The sequence below is a fragment of the Ranitomeya imitator genome, chromosome 7 (assembly GCF_032444005.1).
Source record: "Ranitomeya imitator isolate aRanImi1 chromosome 7, aRanImi1.pri, whole genome shotgun sequence".
Taxonomy (NCBI): domain Eukaryota; kingdom Metazoa; phylum Chordata; class Amphibia; order Anura; family Dendrobatidae; genus Ranitomeya; species Ranitomeya imitator.
Genome location: NC_091288.1, coordinates 10,620,250 through 10,646,190, shown reverse-complemented (window position 1 = coordinate 10,646,190; position 25,941 = coordinate 10,620,250). Strand labels below are relative to the sequence as shown.

General features: G+C 48.5%; 2 protein-coding genes across 3 annotated transcripts in view; both read left to right on the top strand.

Annotated features, from left to right (window-relative positions):
* MAP3K2 (mitogen-activated protein kinase kinase kinase 2) overlaps window positions 1–16,628 on the top strand; it is a 39,845-nt gene extending 23,217 nt beyond the window's left edge. Inside the window, exons 6-18 of one of the 2 annotated variants that reach the window (XR_011314608.1) lie at window positions 288–401; window positions 1,672–1,771; window positions 1,849–1,979; window positions 2,990–3,069; window positions 3,358–3,425; window positions 4,467–4,559; window positions 5,228–5,434; window positions 5,603–5,751; window positions 6,558–6,689; window positions 6,764–6,893; window positions 7,193–7,370; window positions 8,952–14,404; window positions 14,519–16,628. Coding sequence is in view for 1 of the 2 variants with exons in the window: in XM_069732678.1 (XP_069588779.1) it covers window positions 288–401; window positions 1,672–1,771; window positions 1,849–1,979; window positions 2,990–3,069; window positions 3,358–3,425; window positions 4,467–4,559; window positions 5,228–5,434; window positions 5,603–5,751; window positions 6,558–6,689; window positions 6,764–6,893; window positions 7,193–7,370; window positions 8,952–9,177 (1,608 nt within the window). In the remaining variant the exon portion in view is untranslated. Of the gene's footprint in view, window positions 1–287; window positions 402–1,671; window positions 1,772–1,848; window positions 1,980–2,989; window positions 3,070–3,357; window positions 3,426–4,466; window positions 4,560–5,227; window positions 5,435–5,602; window positions 5,752–6,557; window positions 6,690–6,763; window positions 6,894–7,192; window positions 7,371–8,951 lie in introns of both variants that reach the window. The other variant, XM_069732678.1, reaches the window with a different exon arrangement.
* Window positions 16,629–23,511: 6,883 nt separating this feature from the next.
* ERCC3 (ERCC excision repair 3, TFIIH core complex helicase subunit) overlaps window positions 23,512–25,941 on the top strand; it is a 29,353-nt gene continuing 26,923 nt past the window's right edge. The window contains exon 1 of the mRNA XM_069732677.1: window positions 23,512–23,586. Coding sequence (XP_069588778.1) covers window positions 23,562–23,586 — 25 coding nt within the window. The 5' untranslated portion in view covers window positions 23,512–23,561. The remainder of the gene's footprint in view (window positions 23,587–25,941) is intronic.

Sequence of the window (25,941 nt, the reverse complement as noted above, 5' to 3'; positions counted from 1 at the left end):
GTGTGCGCTCCTGGCCCAGTATTCCTCCCCACTGAGGGCTTGGTAAGTTATCCCCAGCCTAGGCTATCCTCCGAGCTCAAATCTCTCTCGTCCTGATAGTTTGTTACAGTGTATCAGTGCAGGTAAGTATTGCCTGGAAACGGGAGCTGTTTTCACTAAGGCTCACATAAGGGGTGCACTGGGAGACCCCACTCTTTTACACCTAGATAGTACAGGGGTTTCCAGAGAACATGGCAATAGCATGGATCTAGCCTTATGCAGGACTAACCAGGTGTCCTTCTCTGTAGCTGGTGATCCCATTGAAAACCCAGGACGATTTGGACAAAGCAGTGGAACTGCTGGACAGGAGCGCTCACATGAAGAGCCTGAAGATCCTGCTGGTCCTACATGTTCACAGCCAGGTGAGAGCCCGCACGCACCCATATCTATGCTCTCTCACAAAAGTGAGTACACCCTTAGCATTTTTATAAACCTATTTTATTCTATCTTCTCATGGGACAACACTAAAAATCTGACACTTTGACACAATGTACAGCAGTCAGTGTAAAACTTGTCTAAATATGTAAATTTGGTGTCCTCTAACTCAACACCGCCTCTGGCAACAAAAGTGAGTACACGCCTAAGTGAAAATTGCCAAATTGTGCCCAATTAGCGATTTTCCGTCCTCTTGTGAAGATAATGCGCAAGAAAGCCGTAAACACTGCTAAGACGAGCAAACTAAGGAGATAGATTACTGCCATCATGTCATGTGGTCTGATGAGACGAAGATAAACTTATTTGGTTCAGATGGTGTCAAGCGTGTGTGTCAGCAACCAGGTGAGGAGTATAAAGACAAGTTTGTCCTGCCTACAGTCAAGCATGGTGGTGGAAGTGTCATGGTTTGGGGCTGCATGAGTGCTGCCGGCTGTGAGGAGCTACAGGTCATTGAGGGAATCATGAATGCCAACATGTACTGTGACCGATTGAAGCAGAGTATGATCCCCCTCCCTCGGTAAACTGGGCCACAGGGCAGTATTGTAGCATGATGACCCCAAACACCTTCAAGACCACCACTGCCTTGTAAAGAAACTGAGGGTAAAGGTTCTGGACTGGCCACGCATGTCTCCAGGCCTAAACCCTAGTGATCATCTGGGGGCATCCTCAAATGGAAGATGGAGGAGCGCGAGGTCTCCAACATCCACCAGCTCCGTGATGTCGTCATGGAGGAGGAAAAGGACTCCAGTGGCCACCGGTGACGCTCTAGTAACCTCCATGGCCAGGAGAATTAAGGCAGAAAATAATGGTGGCCACACAAAATACTGAAACTTTGGGTGAGATTTGTCCATTTTCACTAAGGGGGTGTACTCACTTTTGTTGCCAGAGGCTTAGACATTACTGGCTGTGTTGGGTTAATTAGAGGACGCACAATATTTACACTGATATACAAGTTGTATACCAACTACTGAACATTGTATCAAAGTGTCAGATCTTCAGTGTCGTCCCATGAAAAGATATAATAAAATATTTACCAAAATGTCCGGGGTGTACTCACTCTTGTGATATACTTAATGTACACCAGGTTTTATGATGGGACCCTCTCCTGGGCCCCCAGGGATCCCCTCTGAGGGTTTGCAATCCGACAGGAGCTGAGGGTATTACGGCTCTTTCTGACTGATGTTTTTGGCTTTTCAGGCCACCCACGTGTGTGATACGGAGCACATGCCGTCCCTGGAAGATCTGGATAACTCTGTGTTTAAGGGGACCAAGACAAAAGACAGGTTGCCCATCATCGGTAGGTGGAGACGACCAGTGCCGCTCGTCCTGAGGGCTGCAACGATCACTGGTACTGACCATTATTACTATTCCTAGGAAATCACACCAGAGACAGCAGCTCTCCTCCTCCGGGTTACATTCCAGACGAGCTGCACCAGGGCGTCCGAAACGGATCCTTCACGAGCATCAACAGCGAGGGGGAGTTCATTCCTGAGACTATGGACCAGGTAAGACTCTTCACAGTCCTGTGATGTCCGTGTCCTCTGCATGGAGGGATGAGGCCGCACGCCAACTGCCTAGCATCTACCGCCATGTGCTTGGGTCTTAGGCCTGGTCACCAACCAACTTTCCTTTTTTTTTTTTTTCCAAGTGCCTTTTTGATTTTTGTCTCTCCATAGCTTTATGGAAGCTTTACCATATAATAACTGACACATTGTAAACTGGGTGAAATGGTGAAAAATGACAAAACTAAAAAGAAAACAAAAACCCACAATTCCACCATTGTTTTTTGGGTACGGTTTTTACAGTATTTCACTTGAAGTAAAAATGACTTGGTGTCGTAATTTATGGCACTATGTTATGTGAACCAGAACTTTCTCTATTTTTTTTTCTTAAAGGGAAGCAGCTGTTTTTTGCCTTTTTTTTTTTTTTTTTTTTTTGTTATAAAGCAATTTCAATACTTTTTCCCCCTAGGCTTTGTGAACTTGCGTTTGATGGCTCTGTGCTAATATTCTGCGATACCTCAGTATTCAGATTTAGAGATGTTAATAATGTTGTTTTGAACATTAATTGGATTACAAACACGGCAGCGATGGTGGTCTTCATCAGGACCCAGCTGCCGTAATACAGTAATCCATTGACAGCTCAAAGACTTCCTTGCTAATCGATTGGTGGGAGGGGTAATCAAAATGGACCCAGCATGTGGTTGCATCTTTCCTCTTTTTGGAGGTTGCCGTATAGGTGCACCTTTTTATTTCTTGGATTATATGGAGGTTTTCTGTTAGCAGAGGTATAAGGAAGCGCTGGTTTTAGGGGAGGATACCTGTGTCTATACAGCTGTGCTCGTAGGACCCTCGTCACCCTCCTGCAGAGCTGTAGGCCATACAGGGCTCTTCTGCGGCCAACTCGAGGTCTCAGACTTTGGTTGGAGGCCATTTTTTTTAGAAAGCTCAGTGCTAAAGCTTCTTTCAGATGCATTTATGCTGATTGCCCGATCTTGTGTGTTCTCGCACTGTAGATGCTGGACCCTCTGTCTCTCAGCAGTCCGGAAAACTCAGGCTCCGGGAGCTGTCCATCACTCGATAGTCCTTTAGACGGGTAAGTCGTCCTGTTTGAGTCTTGGGGAAAAATTCCAGATGGCAGAATCTACAGAAGAGGAGTAGTATTGTCACACTTTGAATCGCATGAATTTTTTTTTTTTTTTTTTACAATTTATTTTTTTCATGTTATTTATTTTTAAATCCGCTCCATGCCAGATAATCTGCAGATGTTTTGCTGAACTCCATTTCCTTCCTTTTGTACTGTACATTGGTGGAGAGTCCGCACTGCCTGTCCCCGTGTCGTTCCCCAGAAGATGATGAGACGCTTTTTATCTTCTCTCCTCAGAGAAAGTTTTCTCAAGTCCAGAATGCCGAGAGCTCAGAGCTACCCGGATAACTACCAGGAGTTTTCAGGTGAGGTTCGCCCGCCCGTTACCCCTGCTCTCCAGATAAACGACACTTTGCACCGATTGACAAGATCATAAACAAAAGGTCGGGTTAATGTTTTGCTGAGAGGAAATCTGCAGGATTCATTGTAAGGATCTGTGCACATGGAGTATCTTTTCTCCTGCTGGGAGAAACGGGTGCATGTCGCCACTGCTTTAAAGCGGCTCCTGATGGAATCTGCTCTGTCCAATCACTCGGCTGCAAAACATTATTATGGAAAAAACTCAGTAACCTTTGAAAAACTCTTTCAATCCGTTCTGGGAAACGAAAAAAAAGTCCCCAAAGTAGGAGCATTTCCGGAAGAGTTTGCCACTAGAAAACCCCTTTAACAAACAACCCATAAAATCGTGAAACTCTGCATGTCGTAAGGCTGTGTGCACACTACAGGTTTTATTTTCAGGCAGCCAATAACTTCTGGTTTTCAAGAACAAGACGCTTCAGAAAAAGCTCATTTTTAAAAGTGCTGACAAAATTCTCAAAAAGATGCCGGGCATTTTATTGAGCTTCACCTTGACTTGTATTGTTAAGTATGGAGAATCTTTAGAGTGGAAGACTCCAGAACGGAGCGGTCTCTTCTTTTAACTATGTGGCGTCTTAGTAAAACATAAGCAATTTGAAAGATTCCTAAAATTCTGAACATGAGCAGCGAGCCGTCCTTACATAGACGTGAATGGCGTTTTTAGCTTTTTGTGAGCGCTGTCTCAGGTGCGCAGGACTTCTCATGTATGAATGAATGTATTACATTTTCTTCGCTCGTCTCGCCGTAGGACGTCCTGTTGTAGCATAAACGGAATCATTTTTCCTATGACGTTAATGATTTTCTGAAGGATTTTGAATGGGGGCAAATGTATAAAAATGGGAATATTTGGCATGCTAAGGCGACTTTTTTATATAAGTACCTTCACATCCCACTGTGGATACTGCGCACGTCCTGGTATTCTCTCATTCTAAAACTTCTCCTGTCCATAATTTGTTTCCATCGTTAATCTGTTCTGTGGCATATTTCAGAATACGACATTCCAGTGTTTGAGAAATTTGGAAAAGGTGGCACATACCCCCGGAGATACCACATCTCATACCTACATCAGGATTACAGCGATGGTGAGTGGAAATAACCCCAGTGTGTAATGCCTGACAAGTCACTTGCTTCCCCAAAAATTGAGTGAAATACCTTGTAAAATACCTGAGCTCCCCTTATTCTGCCGCTCTTTTTCTTTTTACTCTGTGTCACTCCATTGCAGAAATATTCTCATTTGTTGCCTTGGAGCACAGTATGTGAAATCTCTGCTTGCAGGCCATCTTTGCCTTTTTTTAGAATTTTCTCTGGAGGGCTGCACTTCTGCACTTTGTCTTTCCTCCCACATACTGTCAATCACAGGTCGGCAGCCTCCGGGTGTGCTAGGTCAGCTGCCGGACTGAGATTGGCTGCTTCTTGGAAGAAGGGTTGAAGGAGCACAACACCCCCAGAGAACACTGTGGACACACCCAGTTGCACTAAAAGCAGAGATTTCACATACTGCGCTCCAAAGCAACAAATGTGAATTTCTCTGAAATAGCGCAGCAGAATCGGCAAAATATTTCACGCATATTTTCTTTTAGCCAAGTGACTTGTCCTCTTTAAGCTGAGACTTCACAGACTGATAAAACGGCTGCTGTCACCAGAAATCCTTAGCACAGCAGTTGTGGTTAAATGACACAAACGTGTAGAAAAGCCCCTGAGAGTTTAGAGACACAAACTTGGTATCAGCAAATTTTCTGCTTAATTCTAGGTCGCAAAACTTTTCCAAGAGCCCGAAGAACCCAAGGGAACAGCTTCCGCTCTCCTGTCAGCTTCAGCCCCACGGATCACTCCCTGAGCACCAGCAGCGGTAGCAGCGTCTTCACCCCGGAGTACGAGGACAGCCGACTGCGGAGGAGAGGGAGTGACATAGACAACCCCACCCTCACAGTGATGGACATCAGTCCCCCTAGCCGATGTAAGTGCCGGTGGCTCTCCAGCTATCAGAAATGGCAACTGGATGTTGGGAGTTGTAGTTTTGTAACAGCAGTAAAGCCACTTCTTGCATATTAACCGGTCAGGATGAGCATAGCACGTCGTCTTCTTTATCACAGTCGGGAATTAATTGATTTGTGTGTTGTTTTAGCGCCACGTGCCCCGTCTAACTGGAGGCTTGGGAAACTCTTAGGACAAGGGGCTTTCGGCAGGGTGTACCTGTGCTACGATGCCGATACTGGAAGAGAACTGGCTGTGAAACAAGTCCAGTTTGATCCCGACAGCCCAGAGACCAGTAAGGTAACCAGTGGACGACCCACGCATGCGGTCCGCACAAACGCTCACTTCTGCTAGGACTTCAGAGGGCTGACAAAACTCTTAGCCTTTGTGTATTTATAGGGCATAGTCATTTTTGCAATCATTTTTATTGCTTGAATCGATCTACAATTTTAAAGTCAGTCGATATCTCTGCATGTAGATATATTTGTAAAGTTCCGTATTTTGTGTCTGCAGCTCCAATGCAGAATGATGTCTCTGTGGTTATTGGCTACGGCAGTTCTCATGCAGTCATGAGGGCCGATGGGGGTGGACACCGCATGACTGCAGGATCAGAATACACAATATTTGATTGGCTGATTGGGGACAAATTCGTCTCAGACTTTTGATATTTAATGATTTTATAAAACAAACTGCAGATAAAAACAATAAACCTTAAATCCGAGTGTCTATCAATCCTACAAAAGTTTTTCTTTTTTTTTTTGATTGATTCACAATGCCGGCCTGTTAATAGCAGTAGAGAGCGTCCACTGTCTGTGCTGCAGGATGGCCGTGTCCTGCGATCTCCTAGCCCCCGTATTCAGTACCGCGGCCATCACTGCAGGATGTAATGTGGTTCCACAGCGTATTGTACTGGAGGTTGGGGCTCAGGGCACGAAGCAGGACGCTCTCCTTATGCCCGGTTATAAGCCTCCTTCAGCATGCGCCATGGCCGCTCTCAGGCTATTAAAAGCAGAATAGACAAGACCACGGGAAGAATACCTGCACATAAAATGTCTGTAGAGTAGATCCACAATGTATTCCTTATAGTTTTTTTCTACATCTCCCAGGAAGTGAATGCGCTGGAGTGTGAAATTCAGCTGCTGAAAAACCTCCTTCACGAGCGCATCGTTCAGTATTACGGCTGCTTGAGAGATTCCCTGGAGAAGACGCTCTCTATATTCATGGAGTACATGCCAGGGGTGAGTGTCGGTGAATGTCGGGCCACAAGAGAACCTATCAGAGAATCTAAAACTGGATGTCGTCTTCTTCTTAGGGATCAATAAAGGACCAACTTAAAGCGTACGGAGCGCTTACTGAGTTTGTGACCCGGAAATACACCCGCCAGATCCTGGAGGGAGTCCACTATTTGCACAGTAATATGATTGTACATAGAGATATTAAAGGTAGGTTCTGTGCTCTGTGAGTAGCCACAATTACATATGGATCTGAGCATTGATCTGCCAAGCAGCTGTGATCACCAATACGGGGCCATTACCAGCGATATAATCTGTGAGAGCGGCAACATCCTGGTGGTGACAGAAGCTGAAGGGATCGTGTGTCTGATCACCATCAGATCACCGGTGATGACCATCAGATCATGCTGCATTTTGTTTTTAGCTGTATATTTTAATTTTTTTATTTCATAAAGTTGTGGGATCCTGAGGAACTCCTGTGATAATATGGGCTTGTGTTCATCCCTCAGGAGCCAATATACTGAGAGACTCTTCAGGCAATGTCAAACTGGGCGACTTTGGTGCCAGCAAACGCCTTCAGACCATCTGCCTCTCTGGTACTGGGATGAAGTCTGTCACCGGCACCCCTTACTGGATGAGCCCGGAAGTCATCAGTGGAGAAGGATATGGCAGAAAAGCAGACATTTGGTGAGTGAAAAATTAATATTCTGACCTGAGCTGCACTCTATTCTGCTGGTTTAGTCACTGTGTACATACATTACATTACTGATCCTGAGTTACATCCAGTATTATACTCCAGAGCTGCACTCACTATTCTGCTGGTGCAGTCACTGGGTACATACATTACATTACTGATCCTAAGTTACATCCTGTATTATACCCCAGAGCTGCACTCACTATTCTGCTGGTGCAGTCACTGTGTATATACATTACATTACTGATCCTGAGTTACATCCTGTATTATACCCCAGAGCTGCACTCACTATTCTGCTGGTGCAGTCACTGTGTACATACATTACGTTACTGATCCTGAGTTATATCCTGTATTATACTCCAGAGCTGCACTCACTATTCTGCTGGTGCAATCACTGTGTACATACATTACATTACTAATCCTGAGTTACCTCCTGTATTATACTCCAGAGCGGCTCTCACTATTCTGCTGGTGCAGTCACTGTGTACATACATTACATTACTGATCCTGAGTTACATCCTGTATTATATACTCCAGAGCTGCACTCACTATTCTGCTGGTGCAGTCACTGTGTACATACATTGCTGATCCTGAGTTACATCCTGTATTATATACTCCAGAGCTGCACTCACTATTCTGCTGGTGCAGTCACTGTGTACATACATTACATTACTGATCCTGGGTTACATCCTGTATTATACTCCAGAGCTGCACTCACTATTCTGCTGGTGCAGTCACTGTGTACATACATTACATTACTGATCCTGAGTTACATCCTGTATTATACCCCAGCGCTGCACTCACTATTCTGCTGGTGCAGTCACTGTGTACATACATTACTGATCCTGAGTTACATCCTGTATTATATACTCCAGAGCTGCACTCACTATTCTGCTGGTGCAGTCACTGTGTACATACATTACATTACTGATCCTGGGTTACATCCTGTATTATACTCCAGAGCTGCACTCACTATTCTGCTGGTGCAGTCACTGTGTACATACATTACATTACTGATCCTGAGTTACATCCTGTATTATACTCCAGAGCTGCGCTCACTATTCTGCTGGTGCAGTCACTGTGTACATACATTACATTACTGATCCTGAGTTACCTCCTGTATTATACTCCAGAGCTGCAGTCACTATTCTGCTGGTGCAGTCACTGTGTACATACATTACATTACTGATCCTGAGTTACATCCTGTATTATACTCCAGAGCTGCACTCACTATTCTGCTGGTGCAGTCACTGTGTACATACATTACATTACTGATCCTGAGTTACCTCCTGTATTATACTCCAGAGCTGCACTCACTATTCTGCTGGTGCAGTCACTGTGTACATACATTACATTACTGATCCTGAGTTACCTCCTGTATTATACTCCAGAGCTGCACTCACTATTCTGCTGGTGCAGTCACTGTGTACATACATTATATTACTGATCCTGACTTACATCCTGTATTATACTCCAGAGCTGCACTCACTATTCTGCTGGTGCAGTCACTTTGAAGTCATGTGTTGTATTATAATACCGCAGTTCTTTTATTTTTCATTATTTTTCTCTCTCAGGAGTGTCGGTTGTACCGTCGTGGAAATGCTGACGGAGAAGCCCCCGTGGGCAGAGTTTGAGGCCATGGCTGCCATTTTTAAAATCGCCACTCAAACCACCAATCCACAGTTGCCAGCAAATGTTTCGGACCACACACGGGACTTCTTGAAAAGGATTTTTGTGGAGGCTAAGCTCCGGCCATCGTCTGAGGACCTCCTTAGGCACACGTTCTCCCAGTGTCACTAGCGGCTCCGTTCAGCTCTTCCTTTTCCTTCCTTCCAAAGCTGATGGCACTTTAGAAGCCTCCGCAGAACGACAAGAGAGGTCCTGTTACTCCTCTCGATTCCTCCGAGGCTGGATGTTTATGGTCTAGTGATGGATGTTGATTTCCCCACTCGGAAATTGTTTTTTTTTTTTGTTTTTTTCCCCTGACACGGTACAGCGACGTTACTCCAGTGGAAGCACTTTATAAGGTTTTCCTTCCCCCGTCCGGCAGAGACTGAAACCTTTTGGTACAAAGGAGAAGTAAAATGTGTGTGAAGGACGTCGGACGTCCGACATGTGGCAGCTTTATAATGTGCCCCATGGGTCGGCACTGCTGGGGATCACGGCTGCTTTTCAATGTTTGTGTTTTATGTTGTCTGTTTGGTTTGTCATACATGTAGGAACCCATCAGCAAGGGTGATCTGTAATCACTTAAGGCATGAGTGCCAAGAAGTGCGGCGTTTACCCTTGGTACTTGAGACTTGCTTCTTTCTAGTGCTTGATTATCAATTTGGGGCATCTCTGAAGTAAGTGGGATCACTGCCCAACAGTTATTAGGTGTTTGGACAATTCTTGCTGATGGTTTCCATTTAAGCTAGAATTTAGAGGTGTTGGGAGCGGTGGGTACAAGTCTGAATGAAACTTGAATAACTGTTTGCCGGATCGTGGGCTCCGTCTCTGTCCTGAGGACGCCGTCATGGCTGCCGTGTGTCTTTCATCACGTGTTTTAGTTGTGCTTTTGAGCAACCCCGACACGCTGCCAATCAATCCTAGATGCCCCATGGGTCGTGGGACGGGCTGCCACAGGAGTCCGTATTCTTCTCAGGCAGGTAGATGGCCCCATGGCCACACATTAAGGGGCTTCATTTTTTGAAACTTGTTTTGTCTTCTATTTAATGAATTATTAATCTGTGGATGTCACTGCTGTCGCATGTGCTGAAGGAGGGTGGCAGCGAGAGTCACGCATGTCCCTGTAATGGCACGTGGCTGATGGCTATTATTACAAGGAAAGGGGGAAGGTTCAGCTCCTGAGAAGGAAAGGCACTACTTCAGTGTGTTAGCTCTGCATCATTTTCATGTTTTTGTCCTGCACAATGGCGCTAGGGAAATGCGGCACCGCTCCACTCAAGTGCCTATAATCCATCCCTTTATCACTGGTCTGCCATCTGCAGCTCTCCACATGTTGGGAAACAGACGCCAACGTGCCCCGACAACTGGTGTAGATGGGAATTAGAGCCGTGATGCCTGTGCTGGCCTGATTACCATCCGAACCTGCACAGGTCATCTACATTGCATATGGTTTTTCGGAGGATGTGGCTGGAAGTGGCTTTTCAAGGGTATGTTCAGTTTGGGCATCCCTTGGTAAAAAGAGGCATACTGTTCCTCTGTGTATCCCATACAGTGCCCAAACTCTGCAGCTCCCGCTCGGTGCAGAGTCCAGACTGCGCAGCTCCCGCTCGGTGCAGCGTCCAGACTGCGCAGCTCCCGCTCGGCGCAGCGGCCAGACTGCGCAGCTCCCTCTCGGCGCAGCGGCCAGACTGCGCAGCTCCCGCTCGGCGCAGCGGCCAGACTGCGCAGCTCCCGCTCGGCGCAGCGGCCAGACTGCGCAGCTCCCGCTCGGCGCAGCGGCCAGACTGCGCAGCTCCCGCTCGGCGCAGCGGCCAGACTGCGCAGCTCCCGCTCGGCGCAGCGGCCAGACTGCGCAGCTCCCGCTCGGCGCCACGGCCAGACTGCGCAGCTCCCGCTCGGCGCAGCGGCCAGGCTTCGCAGCTCCCGCTCGGCGCAGCGGCCAGGCTTCGCAGCTCCCGCTCGGCGCAGCGGCCAGGCTTCGCAGCTCCCGCTCGGCGCAGCGGCCAGGCTGCGCAGCTCCCGCTCGGCGCAGCGGCCAGGCTGCGCAGCTCCCGCTCGGCGCAGCGGCCAGGCTGCGCAGCTCCCGCTCGGCGCAGCGGCCAGTCTGCGCAGCTCCCGCTCGGCGCAGCGGCCAGTCTGCGCAGCTCCCGCTCGGCGCAGCGGCCAGTCTGCGCAGCTCCCGCTCGGCGCAGCGGCCAGTCTGCGCAGCTCCCGCTCGGCGCAGCGGCCAGTCTGCGCAGCTCCCGCTCGGCGCAGCGGCTCTCTCCTGTCTCGTATATTGCAGCCTCATCCTCCTTATAAGCTCTCCTGCTGTTATCAGCAGCACTGATAAGTCTTTGCCAGTTTTGAGATCTTCAGAAGCCATAATTCCGGGGTGCAATTTTTTCTCTTGCCCTATAACTGCAATTTATTTTTTTCTTTAATCGCCCCTTAGAAATTCTGTTGGTCACGGTGGCACATCAGCGCGGGTGTCTGTATCACGTTCACCGTTCATTACTGCGGCTGCTTCATGTGGGTGCAGGCTGCGGGTTTGTCTCAAAAGCCATTACTGACCGTCCTGGTCGTGCGCAGTGCCTTTATCTCACGTCTGTGTGGTTGTGTTTTGTAACCTTGTCGGGGGTTGTGTTAAGTGCATGTGTGTGAGCGTATGTGTGCGACTCTTGGGCTGCGTGTATGCAGAAAGTGCCAAATGTCTGCTCCGCTCTGTACACTCCTGCCGCGCTCGGGGTGCATGGATGCTTAGCGGTTGACTATTGCAGTCCGTTTCCAGGGCAGGATCACTGCTGTCAATTAAAAGGGGGTATTGCGTAAATGAAGTTTAATCATGGTGTGATAACTTCTGTATTTGTATAATATTCTGTTTCACGTCCTTACCATTTACACGTTCTGTGCTTGCTGTCAGGGAATGGAGACAGTCTCATTAGACATGTGCAGACACCATTTGTCTGTGGGTTGCTTACACCTGCATCTGGTGCAGCCTATGCTTTTTAGCATAAAGCTATGAACCCCAGGCCGACGCGTTTCAGCTGCACGGCACCGAGATTTATGCTTCTGCTAATATGGGATGCAACCGCACCAAACCCGCAGCTGTGGAAAGTAAAGGTGCAAGTATGAACAGAAAGTTTTGTAATACCAGACATCGGTCATGTGTAGCTGGCACACTATAACCCTGTGAACCTGCTCCTATAGCCGACGTTCTGATAGTGGTCCTGATACGACTTTGTCCCCGTCACACCAGCTCTACTAATGCGTAGTGGAGCCAGGAGCGTTGGCCGGCAGGAGGTTTGCAAGGCTGTAGTTTGGCGGCAATGGATTGCCGATGTGTCCGCTGGACCAGACTCCTGCAAATCATTTTGCTCGACTCTAGAATTTTCCCATTTTCTGACAGCAAGCAGAGATGAGGAAAGTTGCTGAACTTTTCCATTATCCTTTCTTATGTTTTTTCTCGGAGCAGATGCAGAATTACGGTACGGTCGGTCCTGACCAAATTCTTAGATTTTACTATATATGCCGTTTTGTTTTTTAACCCTTAAATGCCAAAGATGTGTGATGTATGGACCAGGATTACTTTCTTCCCTGCCTCTCCCCTTCTGTGGAGCTCTGGTCTCCTGAGAAGCCTTGATTTCCCAGTGGATGTGATATTACAGGAATTACTTGCAGCCATATCTTAATAAGCACCACCGGCCCCTCAGGTACTCCCCGCACTACAGCTGTCGGGTCTTACTACGGCCGGGACTCGGGCGGCGTGTGATCCATAGGTCCTCAGATAATGGAGGGCATACAGTGAGGGTGGTCCCAGTCGCTTCAGGTGGTCTTTAGTGGGTGTTTCACATTCTTAATTGTTATACAGGGTCGTGTTTCCCAGTGCCTGCTCTGTAGGCATTACACGGTATGTCCAGATCACATGGGTTAAGGCTATGCTTCCCCTCCCTGGGGCACGCCGTGGACTCCCCCGTACAATGCAGGAGATGTGTGCGTTTTCTCATCGGTCGCCGTGCAGTGACCGCCATACTAAACTGGAGATTGCACACAATGATCGAGGGAGGTCGGCGCTGATTCTGGGAGATGACGGCTGATAAACTACGATAACCATTGTACATGCAGGAAATTAGGGGCCACGGTAATGGCCCCTCTACAATCTGCTGTTCCCACCATTAGTGCCTGAGCGGAGTGGTAGTAGCTGGACAGGAACCTAAACTGATGAAAAAGTTTATATAGTTCAGACTAAGACAAACCGTAGAGGGACACTGGATATTGGGGGGTCCGGGGCTCGGTGCAACTCTTCACAATCGATGGAAGCTTTGCATTTCATGGTGAGAGCCTCGTACTCACTGTATGTAGTGGTTGTCCTCGAGCTTTCACCTGTGCGCTATTACAGTACTGCCCCCTATGGGTAAGAATATGGAGCCCTGACTAATTGGAGAATGCTAATAAGGTTCACACAGAGTCTAATGCACACATTAGAGTTTCTAGCATACATTTTTTTTTAATCATTTTTGGTACTGCTACTAATCTATGACAGTAGTGTGAACAGGATGTCTCCTTCTCCCTCTGGCAGCTGATTGCTCCCATGTTACCAGCCTGCAGATGGAGTCTTCTCGGATTTACCTCAGAGGCTCTGCTCCTTCCCTGACAAGCAGGCAGAAGACGATCTGTCACTGTGCAGAGACCTGGTGGAGGTGAGGATGGCTGAGCGTGCGAGTCCTCCACTATGCTGCTATAGTATGTAGTAATGTCGGATCTGTATGTATGTGGGGATTATTGCTTATTTACTCCCTGTTCAATGAATATCCTATTTACAGTCTTCCACCCCCCCAAAATGCATATTTTGATACTTAAAAATTTTCTATAGACTTGTAGTTGCAGATAAATTCTCACATCAAGCGCTCCCTAGACTCTGATTGCATGCGCACTGACACTGGAGGAGCCCAGCGGCGTGCTGACATTGTCGGTGCAGGTGCGAGCACGCTGTGATCTCTGCCTCCTGCCAGTCTGTGGATTTCACCCTCACTACACCCAGAAGTGTGGCGAGCGTCGTCTTCAGAGATGAGCTGGCGATCAGAGCGTATCCACATGGAGTGTGACTGCCTGCCCTTGACAGTGACTGCACCGCTGGGCTCCTCCAGCGTCGGTGCACACACAAAAGAAGAGTGATTTGAGTTTCGGAAGCACCTGCTGTGAGAAGGTGAACCCTGTCCATCAGCATCAGGGTCACTGCTGGAAATGCAAATCACAGGGCGTCATGGTGCACCGAGACATTGACCACAACAAGGAGGCTCTGAGCCAAGGACTACAACAAGGAGGCTCCAAGCGATGGACTACAACAAGGAGGCTCCAAGCCATGGACTACAACCAGGAGGCTCCAAGCCATGGACTACAACCAGGCGGCTCCAAGCCATGGACTACAACAAAGGAGGCTCTGAGCCATGGACTACAACAAAGGAGGCTCTGAGCCATGGACTACAACAAGGAGGCTCCAAGCCATGGACTACAACAAAGGAGGCTCTGAGCCATGGACTACAACAAGGAGGCTCCGAGCCATGCACTACAACAAGGAGGCTCTGAGCGATGGACCACAACAAGGAGGCTCCAAGCCATGGACTAATGGCTCGGGCCTCCTTGTTGTGGTCCATGGCTCGGGCCTCCTTGTTGTAGTCCATGGCTCAGAGCCTCCTTGTTGTAGTGCATGGCTCGGAGCCTCCTTGTTGCACTACAACAAGGAGGCTCTGAGCGATGGACTACAACAAGGGTGTTTCAAGCCATGGACCACAACAAGGAGGCTCTGAGCCATGAACCATAACAAGGAGGCTCCAAGCCATGGACCACAACAAGGAGGCTCTGAGCCATGAACCATAACAAGGAGGCTCCAAGCCATGGACTACAACAAGGGGGCTCCAAGCCATGAACCATAACAAGGAGGCTCCAAGCGATGGATCATAACGAGGGCGCACCGAGCCATGGACCACAACAAGGGGGCTCTAGTTTGTCCGAAATTACATATGGATGGATGATAAATGTATTTAACTGCAACTACAAGACTAAGCAGTATATTCCTGGTATGATTTTTTTTATGAGGGCTAGGTTCTCTATAGAAATGTTTAAGTTGCTGTATTTGCATTTTTTGGGGTGACGGACCCCTTCTAAATCGTAGGACACTCTCTTTAACCTATGAGTGGAGTTGTACCAGTCTTTCGGCCGGTGTTTAGTCAGTGTCTTCCCTCATGCGAGTTGTATTTCATCAGTTTCCATCTTGCAGAATTACATTCGGCGTAACGTTCACCTCCGACCCCGCAGTCACCACATTTCTATAGAAGCGGCACGGCAGACACGGGCCCCTCCGTGTAGAGACTGAGAGATACTCGTTACAAATAATTGCCGCAGCCGCCTGTGGGTGGGGTGTAGCTTTACGGCAGCTGCGGGGGCTGCACGTGGAAGGGAGGCCATATTGATCTTCGTCTCGTTCTGGTTGATACATTTGGCACATTGTTATATTGTCTGTTGTGAGTTCACATCACCTTCTTGTCGTCTCTTGTGTCCGGTAATGTTCACCACTTTTTTGCTCGATGTATCGCGGTTTCAGGCCTTGCCCCTGTTTCTGATGCCTCTTCTATTGAGCGAGTATAAAACACATCATGGATGTGATGCAAAGTATCTAATACGGTTGAGTGAACCAAACATAGTAAAACAAAATCTGCCCCAGTGTGTCCATTCATTGACAGCAATCAGTGGCCATTAGACAGCTGCAGAACGTTTCATAACGAATGACTAAGCTTTACCTAGAGGACCCCGGCGCACCCGTCCCGATAATGTCAGACATCCACACGGCGTCCAGTCCGCCGTTATACAGTTATGGCTGCGCCTGCGGTCGGGCACTATACATAGTATATATAGCTATATAAATATATCTTACTGTACAGCATTTTTTTTATTAGTCTGTAAATGTTTTTTGCACATTTTTTTAAGATTTTGTTTTAATTGATACATTGATTGTAAAACTGCGAGCAGCTGCAGATGTGTGTGAGTGTGTGTGAACGCGTCCGTGCGATGTACTACTGTCTGTGCTTGTCAAACATGGAGATTTTAATATACCGAGCTACTTAATCGCTTCTGGGTGTTCTTATACTGTACCTTTTTATTATGTACTGAAGCTTATTATGGCATTGCTGGCACAGGGGCGGCCGCCGGAATTAATGAGACCCCTTCTGTCCTGAGCGACCACTCTGTCCTCCCCTGTAGACTCTGGGGTGAATAGCGCCCCGTGTGGCAGGGCAGAGAGGTCCTCATCAGACAGGTTCTCTGCTCGCCGCCGTGCCAGCAACACGTTCTAAGTGACCCGTCATAGTAAAGAAACACAATGGACTTGAATACATATTGTATCGCGTGTTTGAGGCTGGATCCAACACTAGTTTATGTTTTGATGAATTTTTTTATGACTTTTTTTTTTTCTTTTATACTCCCGATGGAATGGTTGCACTTGATTAAATGGCTTGCCTGAATCGATATCTTAAGAATTAGAAATCTGACATGCAGGCACCTCCTGTCCAATTGTGTTTATAGCATTAAATAAATTCGGTTTTACCCTCTTCAATGTGTGGACAGCGGTGATAATGGTGGGATTCTGATCATCTGGGACACATAAGGATAACATCCCATAGGGTTGTGCAGACCCTCACACTTGCATAACTGACTTGGGGCCCTTGGGGGGCAAACATATGTCCTGTGATGCAGCTGTGTGGCCCCCAACCATCCAGACACAGACATAGTTATTTGGTGTCTGCTCACGTGTATTTCCAATACTAAATTGAGAGCGCAGCTCTGAAGCACGGGTGAGTAACTACACTGTGTTCCAAATTATTATGCATATTGGATTTAAGTGTCATAAAGATTTATTTGTTTTGTTTCTCAAATAAACTCGTGGATGGTATTGTGTCTCAGGGCTCAATGGATCACTGAAATCAATCTTAAACACATGTGATAATTAGTTTTCCAGGTGATTCTAACTAAAGGAAAACTACTTAAAAATGATGATCCACATTATTAAGCAGGACACAGGTTTCAAGTAATATAGGAACTAAAAAGGATCTCTCTACTGCTGAAAAGCATTAAATAGTGCAATGCCTTGGACAAGGTATGAAAACATTAGATATTCCACGAAAACTTAAGAGTGGTCATCATACTGTGAAGAGATTTGTGACTGAAACGGCACAGACAGAGTTCATGCAGATAAAGGCATAATGAGGAAGGTTTCTGCCAGACAAATTCATTGGATTAAGAGAGCAGCTGCCAAAATACCATTACAAAGCAGCAAACAGATATTTGAAGCTGCTGGTACCTCTGGATTCCCCTGAACCTCAAGGTGTAGGATCCTGCAAAGGCTTGCTGTGGTGCATAAACCTACTATTCGGCCACCCTTAAACACTGTTCACAAGCAGAAATGGTTGCAGTGGGCCCAGACACACATGAAGACTAATTTCCAAACAGTCTTGTTTACTGATGAGTGTCGAGCAACCCTGGATGGTCCAGATGGATGGAGTAGTGGATGGTTGGTGGAGGTCACTGTCCCAAAAAGGCTGCGACGTCAGCAAGGAGGTGGAGGAGTCATGTTTTGGGCCAGAATCACGGTGAAACAGCTGGTAGGACGCTTTAAGGTTCCTGAAGGTGTGAACATGACCTCTGCAAAGTAATATAGAGTTTCTGACAACTTTCTTCCATGGTCTAAAAGCAGAAACCAGGAGCAAAATCATCTTCATGCTGACAATGCCCCATCTCATGCTGCAAAGAAACCTCCGAGTCATTGGCTGCTCTGGGCATAAAAGTAGATAAACTCATGGTGCGGCAGCCATCTTCCCCTGACCTCAACCCTATAGAGCAGGGGTCCCCAACTCCAGCCTCAAGGCCCACCAACAGGTCATGTTTTCAGGATTTCCTTTGCATTGCACAGGTGATGCAATTATTACCTGGGCAAGACTAAGGAAATCCTGAAAACATGACATGTTGGTGGGCCTTGAGGACTGGAGTTGGGGACCCCTGCTATAGAGAACCTTTGGAGGATCATCCAGCACAAGATCTATGACGGTGGGAGGCCGATCACATCAAAACAGCAGCTCTGGGGGGGAAGAAATACAAGCAGAAACTCTCCGAAAACCCACAAGTTCAATGGAGGCGAGAATTGTGAAGGTGACAGCAAAGAAGGCTCCTATGTTACATGTAACTTGGCTGTTAGGAGGTTTTGGAGTTAAAACGCTTTTTTGTTCAATGGATGTGACCTCCTAATGCTGCAAATTCCACAAATGAGACTTTTCAGTTCTTTAAAACATCAAATGTATAGAAATTCTACTGTGCCTAATAATTTGGAGCAGTGCATTGTGGGGGTTTATTTATTTGGAGATTATACTGTTATCATTGGGAGGTTTCTTCAATAAAATTCGATGTATAACGGGTGATGACTTTTATTAGACTGACTGTCATTTGCACTGACCATTTAGGAAAATCCGAGAAAAATGTCATCTGCATAATAATTTGGAACACAGTGTACGAACGGTGAATCATGTTGGCATGTCTAGGACCCCTATAAGTATAATGGGGGTCTCCTGACCCTATCTGGCACTTAAGAAAGGAGTAGATTAGGTGTGACGGTGGCCATGTATGAGTTTGGCTATCTTCATTGTAGATTATGAGGTAGCCATAATGGGCTTACACTATATACATGCGCAAGGTGTCGGGTTTTTTGGAGTAAAATTTACCCCCACACACTGGGTGAGCGTCGGTTCCCTTTCTAATGCTCCTACCTATCGGCCGTCTGACGTATGGCCTATCGGACATACACGTCTCACACGGTGGTGGTAACATTGCGATTTTTAGTGCGGCCATGGGATCGGTTTCATCTAATAATGCTGCTCTCAGGTTTTACAGGATGGTGTGAAACTAGTAAAGGTACCGTCACACATAACGATATCGTTGCTTTTTGTGACGTAGCAACGATATCGTTAACGAAATCGTTATGCGTGACAGCGACCAACGATCAGGCCCCTGCTGGGAGATCGTTGGTCGCTGGGGAAAGTCCAGAACTTTATTTCGTCGCTGGATCTCCCGCTGACATCGCTGGATCGGCGTGTGTGACACCGATCCAGCGATGTCTTCACTGGTAACCACTGTGACGCGCTCTGCAGCTCATTCACCAGTGGTTTTCAGCCGGGACGATCGCATCTTGGCACTGTCCTGGTTGAAAACTATTTAGCCCTCAGACTTGAGTCCGTAGATTTCACCCTCGCCCCATAGATGGTGGCAGATCCGGACCCCACCAATCAGCAGCTCTGTACAGTGCAGTCTTGAGTCCAACATGCAGATGTATATACTACAGTTATATGCTGATGGTTGTGCATAGTAATCTCTGACCACCGTACCGTGCCACCTCTCCAGTGTTTGAAAAATGCTTAAAGCTGATCTGTACAAATTCAACTTACAGCATTAAATAGTTTTTGGTCCTGATGAGGCTGGGGTAATTACCATTAAAATCCATGTTGAAATCACTGTAATGCGCTGATATTAAAATGTGCATTTTAGGAATATATTTCTAGCTGGACTCATAAAATACTTCTACTGATTAAAAGATAATTTCATTATTTATTGTTATGACTTTATATAACCTCTTCCAGGCTCTGGCGGACAGTGCTTGGACAGAACTCTGCCCCCAGAGCTTGTTTTATAAGGAGGTGTTCCCAGTGTGAAACAAGGCACCAACACAGGAGAAATGAAGTTAGTCTTCTTTCAAATACATCTTTGTTTCGCTCTCAGCTCTGCTGTATTGTAACACTATTGGCACCGTCTGCTGAGAGCCGAAGCTGCAGAAGTCAGTTCTAAGCACCCAGAGTTCTGCAGTGAGAGCGGCCATCACACTGGTCATGCCGCCTTACATTTAAAACCAGCTCTGGAGGCAGAGTTATCCCCAGACACCCCCCGCCCCGGAGTCTGGAAGAGGTCATTTATATAAAGTGATAAAAGATAATCTCAGCAGCAACTCAGCTGATAAGAGCCGCACAGGGAGGGCTGTCTTCAGCCGTTCATAGCCTGTATACACATATTAATTATTTAGATAGGTCAAAAATGGTGACGGATTCCCTTTAAAGAACCTGTGATCAAGATTTTGTAAAGTAAAGACACGGCTGTAATCCAGATTACATGGATACAATTTGTTTTGTTCTTTAATCACCATTTGAAATGTTTTAATTAAGATTTTGATGCAGAGGAGCAGGACTGTGCACTCAGTCTTCTCTCTGTGCCTTCCTGCCCCACCTCTGAGTTTCTGCTGCAATTTCCCCCGGCCCCTCGCAGGCAGATCACTGAATAAACAGTTATTCAAACACCGAGGGAAGGATTAGGGGTAGAGCATCAAAGACGGGGAGGAGATTTTATGTACAGTCCAGGCTCCTTTCCACTGAAATTAATTAAAGGGAATTTTGCTTTGGATTCCTCAAGTGCTCAGACTGCACCACCATGCTTTGCCCTGCAGGAGGAATAGGTATAGCTCGCTGTAGGCTTTCATAGTCTGGATGCCTCTTCCAGCTCTAAATACTGCACTGTTAGAGAAATCCTGCCCTTCTTCATGCACTACTCCTCACAGCCACCAGGGTGGCGCTGCTTCAGGTTGGGGCATTCTGTTTAATATCTGTGAGGCTGTTAGCTGAAGTCAGGCCTGGAGCGATGGCTGTAACATTACCATACCGTAAGGTGGTGTGCACAGTACCTTAAAGGGAATCTGGCACCAAATTTGACCTATCTAGACTAGTAATATGGGTGTATAGTGCGAACAGTTAACCCTGCGTGTCTCATATCAGCTGTGCTGCTGCCGAGAAATCATATTTTGTCGCTTTATATAAATGAGCACTTCCAGGCTCTGGGGGAATGGGGCCTGGAGAGAACTCTGCCTCCAGCGCTTATTTTACAGGAAGGAGGTGTTCCCAGTGTAAGACCAGAACCGGCACAGAACAGGAGAAATGAAATTTGTCTTGTTGCAAACACGTTTTGCTTCTCTCTCGGCTCTGCTGTATTACACTATTGGCACCCTGAGAGCTGAGCGCAACCTGCAGATGTGTCAGTGATCAGGATAGCAGAGAGCGGCCATTACACATCGCACTGGTAACCATTCGAGTAAGTTCACAACCTGATCTCTTGGCAGGAAAGAAGCTGCAGAAAAAAAACATGTTTCCTTGCAGTGAATTTGTGCGTTTTGACATGGTAGATTTGTCTCTTGTGCATACTGATAAAATTTAGTGTTGGGAAAAAAATTCTATTCCAATAGAAATCAGGTTTGGGCACAAAAAACACAGCAAAACCTGATACTTGTGTTTTGTTCACCACCCATTCAAGTCAATGGGTGAAAAATGCAGAAAGTGACGTTTGATGTAAAAAAAAAAAAAAAAAGCAAAGCACAAAATACTGAAGACAAAAAACTGTGCATGACATTTCTGAAATCTCATAGGCTTTGATGGTCTTGTAAAATGCAGCTGAACATTAGCATAAAAATCCAGCAAAGGCGCCCAGTGTGAACTTAGGCTAGTTTCGCATTAGCGTCTATGTGCGCAGCGCATCATCTGCAACAGTAAACGCATGCAAAACCGCATGCTAACGCAGCGTTTATCCGCACGCTAACGCAGCGTTTATCCGCACCAGCTTGCGCATGACTGCAAAAAAATGCAGCGTTTGTGCTTTTTATGCGCATGCGTTTGATATTTCCAGGAGGGCGTGTCAATGGGCGTGTCTAAATCAGTTTTCCTGGACAGGCACAGGCTGAATTACGCATGCATTCACATAGACATTAATGCGTTTTTTAAAGCACTCATCCGCCTGTGCATATTTGACTCCTCAAAAAATGCTACATGCTGCGTTGGCTGCGCCCCAATGCAAACCGGGAAACGATGCATGCGTATGCAAATGCAGACGAACGCATGCAAACGCATGTCCCTGCGTACACCATGTTAAAGATATGTACACTGGACACATGCGGATGAAACGCTGCGTTCATAGACCCAAATGTGAAACCAGCCTTATCCTTCCATAGGGCTAGGGGCCTATAATCTCCAGGCACCAGCCCCCAGAGCCTGGTCACTGATATACACACAGCTGATATCAGCCACACAGGGAGGACTGTTTCCACCGCGCTGTAGCCTGGACGCCCATAGGAATTGATTAGGCTTCTTTCACACTTCCGTCGGTCGTCCTGCGTCAGAGTGCAGTGAACAGATGTATCGACGGATGTTGCAAAAATAGTTGAAAACGTGTGCAACTCATCCAGTGTTATGACGGATGAGTTGCATGAATCTAGGAGAAAGCGAGAGAGATTGAGATTTTTTTTTTCCCCGGGCATGCTCAGAGGAAAAAAAACGGGATCCGTCGCTGGATTCCTGTGTGTGACGGTCAGCGACGGATCCCGCGCCCATAGGCTTCCATTATAGGCTACTTTCACACTTGCGGTTTTCAGCTTCCGTCACAATGTCGATTTTTGAGAATGCAGGATCCTGCATTTTCCCATAGACTTGTATTAGCGACGGATGGCCATCCGTCGTGCACTGGACCTGTCGGAAAATAGCGGCCCATTGTGTGGAGAAAACGTTCAGAGGAATGTTTTTTCTGCACGTCGGAAAATCGCTCAGCGACGGATCCTGCGCTGCCTCTTGTAGGCTATAATGGAAGTCTATGGACGTAGGATCCGTCGCTGACCGTCACACACAGGAATCCAGCGACGTATCGCGTTTTTCCCCTCTGAGCATGCCCGGAAGGATTTTGAAATCCGGGAATCGCTCTCTCTCGTCCCCGGACACATGATTCCCGCCAATGTCTCCATTGAAATTGTGGCAACAGCACAAACGACGCATCTGTCATTACACAGGATGCATCACACACGGTTTTCACAATTTTTAACGCACGTCGACACGTCATTTACTGCACGACGTACAGCGGACGACACAAGTGTGAAAGTAGCCTATAGCCGACAGACAGCGCAGGATCCGTCGCTGAGCGACGTGCAGATAAAGTTCCTCTGAACGGTTTCTCTCCAGGACGGATCCAGTGCACGACGGATGAAACGGATCGCCATCCATCGCTAATACAAGTCTATGGGAAAATGCAGGATCCTCCAAAAAATTTTTTGCAGGGTCTAGCATTTTCAAAAATCGACGGATTTCGACGTGAGACAAAAGATGGAAGTGTGAAAGAGGCGAAATGTGACGGATTAGCGATAATTCATTCGTAAGACCCTGTGTGACGTCACTCAGCCAAGTGATGAGGAGCATGCGCAGTTCAGTCTCCTCTGACAGCAACATTGTAACAACACGGACACCTTCCAAGCGCAAGCTCGACAAGCCACGCCCCCTGATGCTGATTGGACGATTTGCCGGAAGTTGAAGGCGTTTCCGGTTGTCGTTTTCTGCTGTGCGATGTTATTGGCCAGTCCTCTGCAGGGGGCGGGGCTCTGCAGCTCCTGCTGGTCCTGGTTTCCTGTCATCACCTGCGGCCGCGGAATGGGGAAGAAGGATAGAGACCGAGGTAGGAGACTGCGGGAGGCCTCCGGGACTACAGCGCCTGTCAGCCGTGCGACCGCAGCTGGGGGAGGGGAGTCTGCCTGCTGGGGGCTGTAGTGCCGCAGTTGTGTCATATAAGAGATGCTGGGAGTTGTAGTTCTCCCATTACTCTGTAGTTAGATGAGGAGTTGTTGGCTAATCACACTGTAGAAACTTGGGGATAAGGAATGCTGGGAGTTATAGTGCTACCACGGTGTGGCTTGTTGAGACTTGTGGTCCTTCTCTGTCCTGTCTGCTGTGAGTCGTAGCCTGTGCTGTTATCTGCCCCATGTCTGGCTGTGGTTCCTCACTGCGGGGTCCGAGCCTGTGCTGATATCTGCCCCATGTCTGACTGGCTCCTCACTGCGGGGGTCCGAGCCTGTGCTGATATCTGCCCCATGTCCGGCTGTGGTTCCTCACTGCGGGGGTCTGAGCCTGTGCTGATATCTGCCCCATGTCTGACTGGCTCCTCACTGCGGGGGTCCGAGCCTGTGCTGATATCTGCCCCATGTCTGGCTGTGGCTCCTCACTGTGGGGGTCCGAGCCTGTGCTGATATCTGCCCCATGTCTGACTGGCTCCTCACTGCGGGGGTCCGAGCCTGTGCTGATATCTGCCCCATGTCCGGCTGTGGTTCCTCACTGCGGGGGTCTGAGCCTGTGCTGATATCTGCCCCATGTCTGACTGGCTCCTCACTGCGGGGGTCTGAGCCTGTGCTGATATCTGCCCCATGTCTGGCTGTGGCTCCTCACTGTGGGGGGTCCGAGCCTGTGCTGATATCTGCCCCATGTCTGACTGGCTCCTCACTGCGGGGGTCCGAGCCTGTGCTGATATCTGCCCCATGTCTGGCTGTGGCTCCTCACTGTGGGGGTCTGAGCCTGTGCTGATATCTGCCCCATGTCTGGCTGTGGCTCCTCACTGTGGGGGTCCGAGCCTGTGCTGATATCTGCCCCATGTCTGGCTGTGGCTCCTCACTGCGGGGTCCGAGCCTGTGCTGATATCTGCCCCATGTCTGGCTGTGGCTCCTCACTGCGGGGTCTGAGCCTGTGCTGATATCTGCCCCATGTCCGGCTGTGGCTCCTCACTGCGGGGGTCTGAGCCTGTGCTGATATCTGCCCCATGTCCGGCTGTGGCTCCTCACTGCGGGGTCTGAGCCTGTGCTGATATCTGCCCCATGTCTGACTGGCTCCTCACTGCGGGGGTCCGAGCCTGTGCTGATATCTGCCCCATGTCCGGCTGTGGCTCCTCACTGCGGGGTCTGAGCCTGAGCTGATATCTGCCCCATGTCTGGCTGTGGCTCCTCACTGCGGGGTCCGAGCCTGTGCTGATATCTGCCCCATGTCTGGCTGTGGCTCCTCACTGCGGGGTCCGAGCCTGTGCTGATATCTGCCCCATGTCTGGCTGTGGCTCCTCACTGCGGGGGTCCGAGCCTGTGCTGATATCTGCCCCATGTCTGGCTGTGGCTCCTCACTGCGGGGGTCCGAGCCTGTGCTGATATCTGCCCCATGTCCGGCTGTGGTTCCTCACTGCGGGGGTCCGAGCCTGTGCTGATATCTGCCCCATGTCCGGCTGTGGTTCCTCACTGCGGGGGTCCGAGCCTGTGCTGATATCTGCCCCATGTCCGGCTGTGGTTCCTCACTGCGGGGTCTGAGCCTGTGCTGATATCTGCCCCATGTCTGACTGGCTCCTCACTGTGGGGGTCTGAGCCTGTGCTGATATCTGCCCCATGTCCGGCTGTGGCTCCTCCACTGCGGGGTCCGAGCCTGTGCTGATATCTGCCCCATGTCCGGCTGTGGTTCCTCACTGCGGGGGTCCGAGCCTGTGCTGATATCTGCCCCATGTCCGGCTGTGGTTCCTCACTGCGGGGGTCCGAGCCTGTGCTGATATCTGCCCCATGTCCGGCTGTGGTTCCTCACTGCGGGGGTCCGAGCCTGTGCTGATATCTGCCCCATGTCCGGCTGTGGCTCCTCACTGCGGGGTCTGAGCCTGTGCTGATATCTGCCCCATGTCTGACTGGCTCCTCACTGTGGGGGTCTGAGCCTGTGCTGATATCTGCCCCATGTCTGGCTGTGGTTCCTCACTGCGGGGTCTGAGCCTGTGCTGATATCTGCCCCATGTCTGGCTGTGGCTCCTCACTGCGGGGTCTGAGCCTGTGCTGATATCTGCCCCATGTCTGGCTGTGGCTCCTCACTGCGGGGGTCCGAGCCTGTGCTGATATCCGCCCCATGTCTGGCTGTGGCTCCTCACTGCGGGGTCTGAGCCTGTGCTGATATCTGCCCCATGTCTGACTGGCTCCTCACTGTGGGAGTCTGAGCCTGTGCTGATATCTGCCCCATGTCCGGC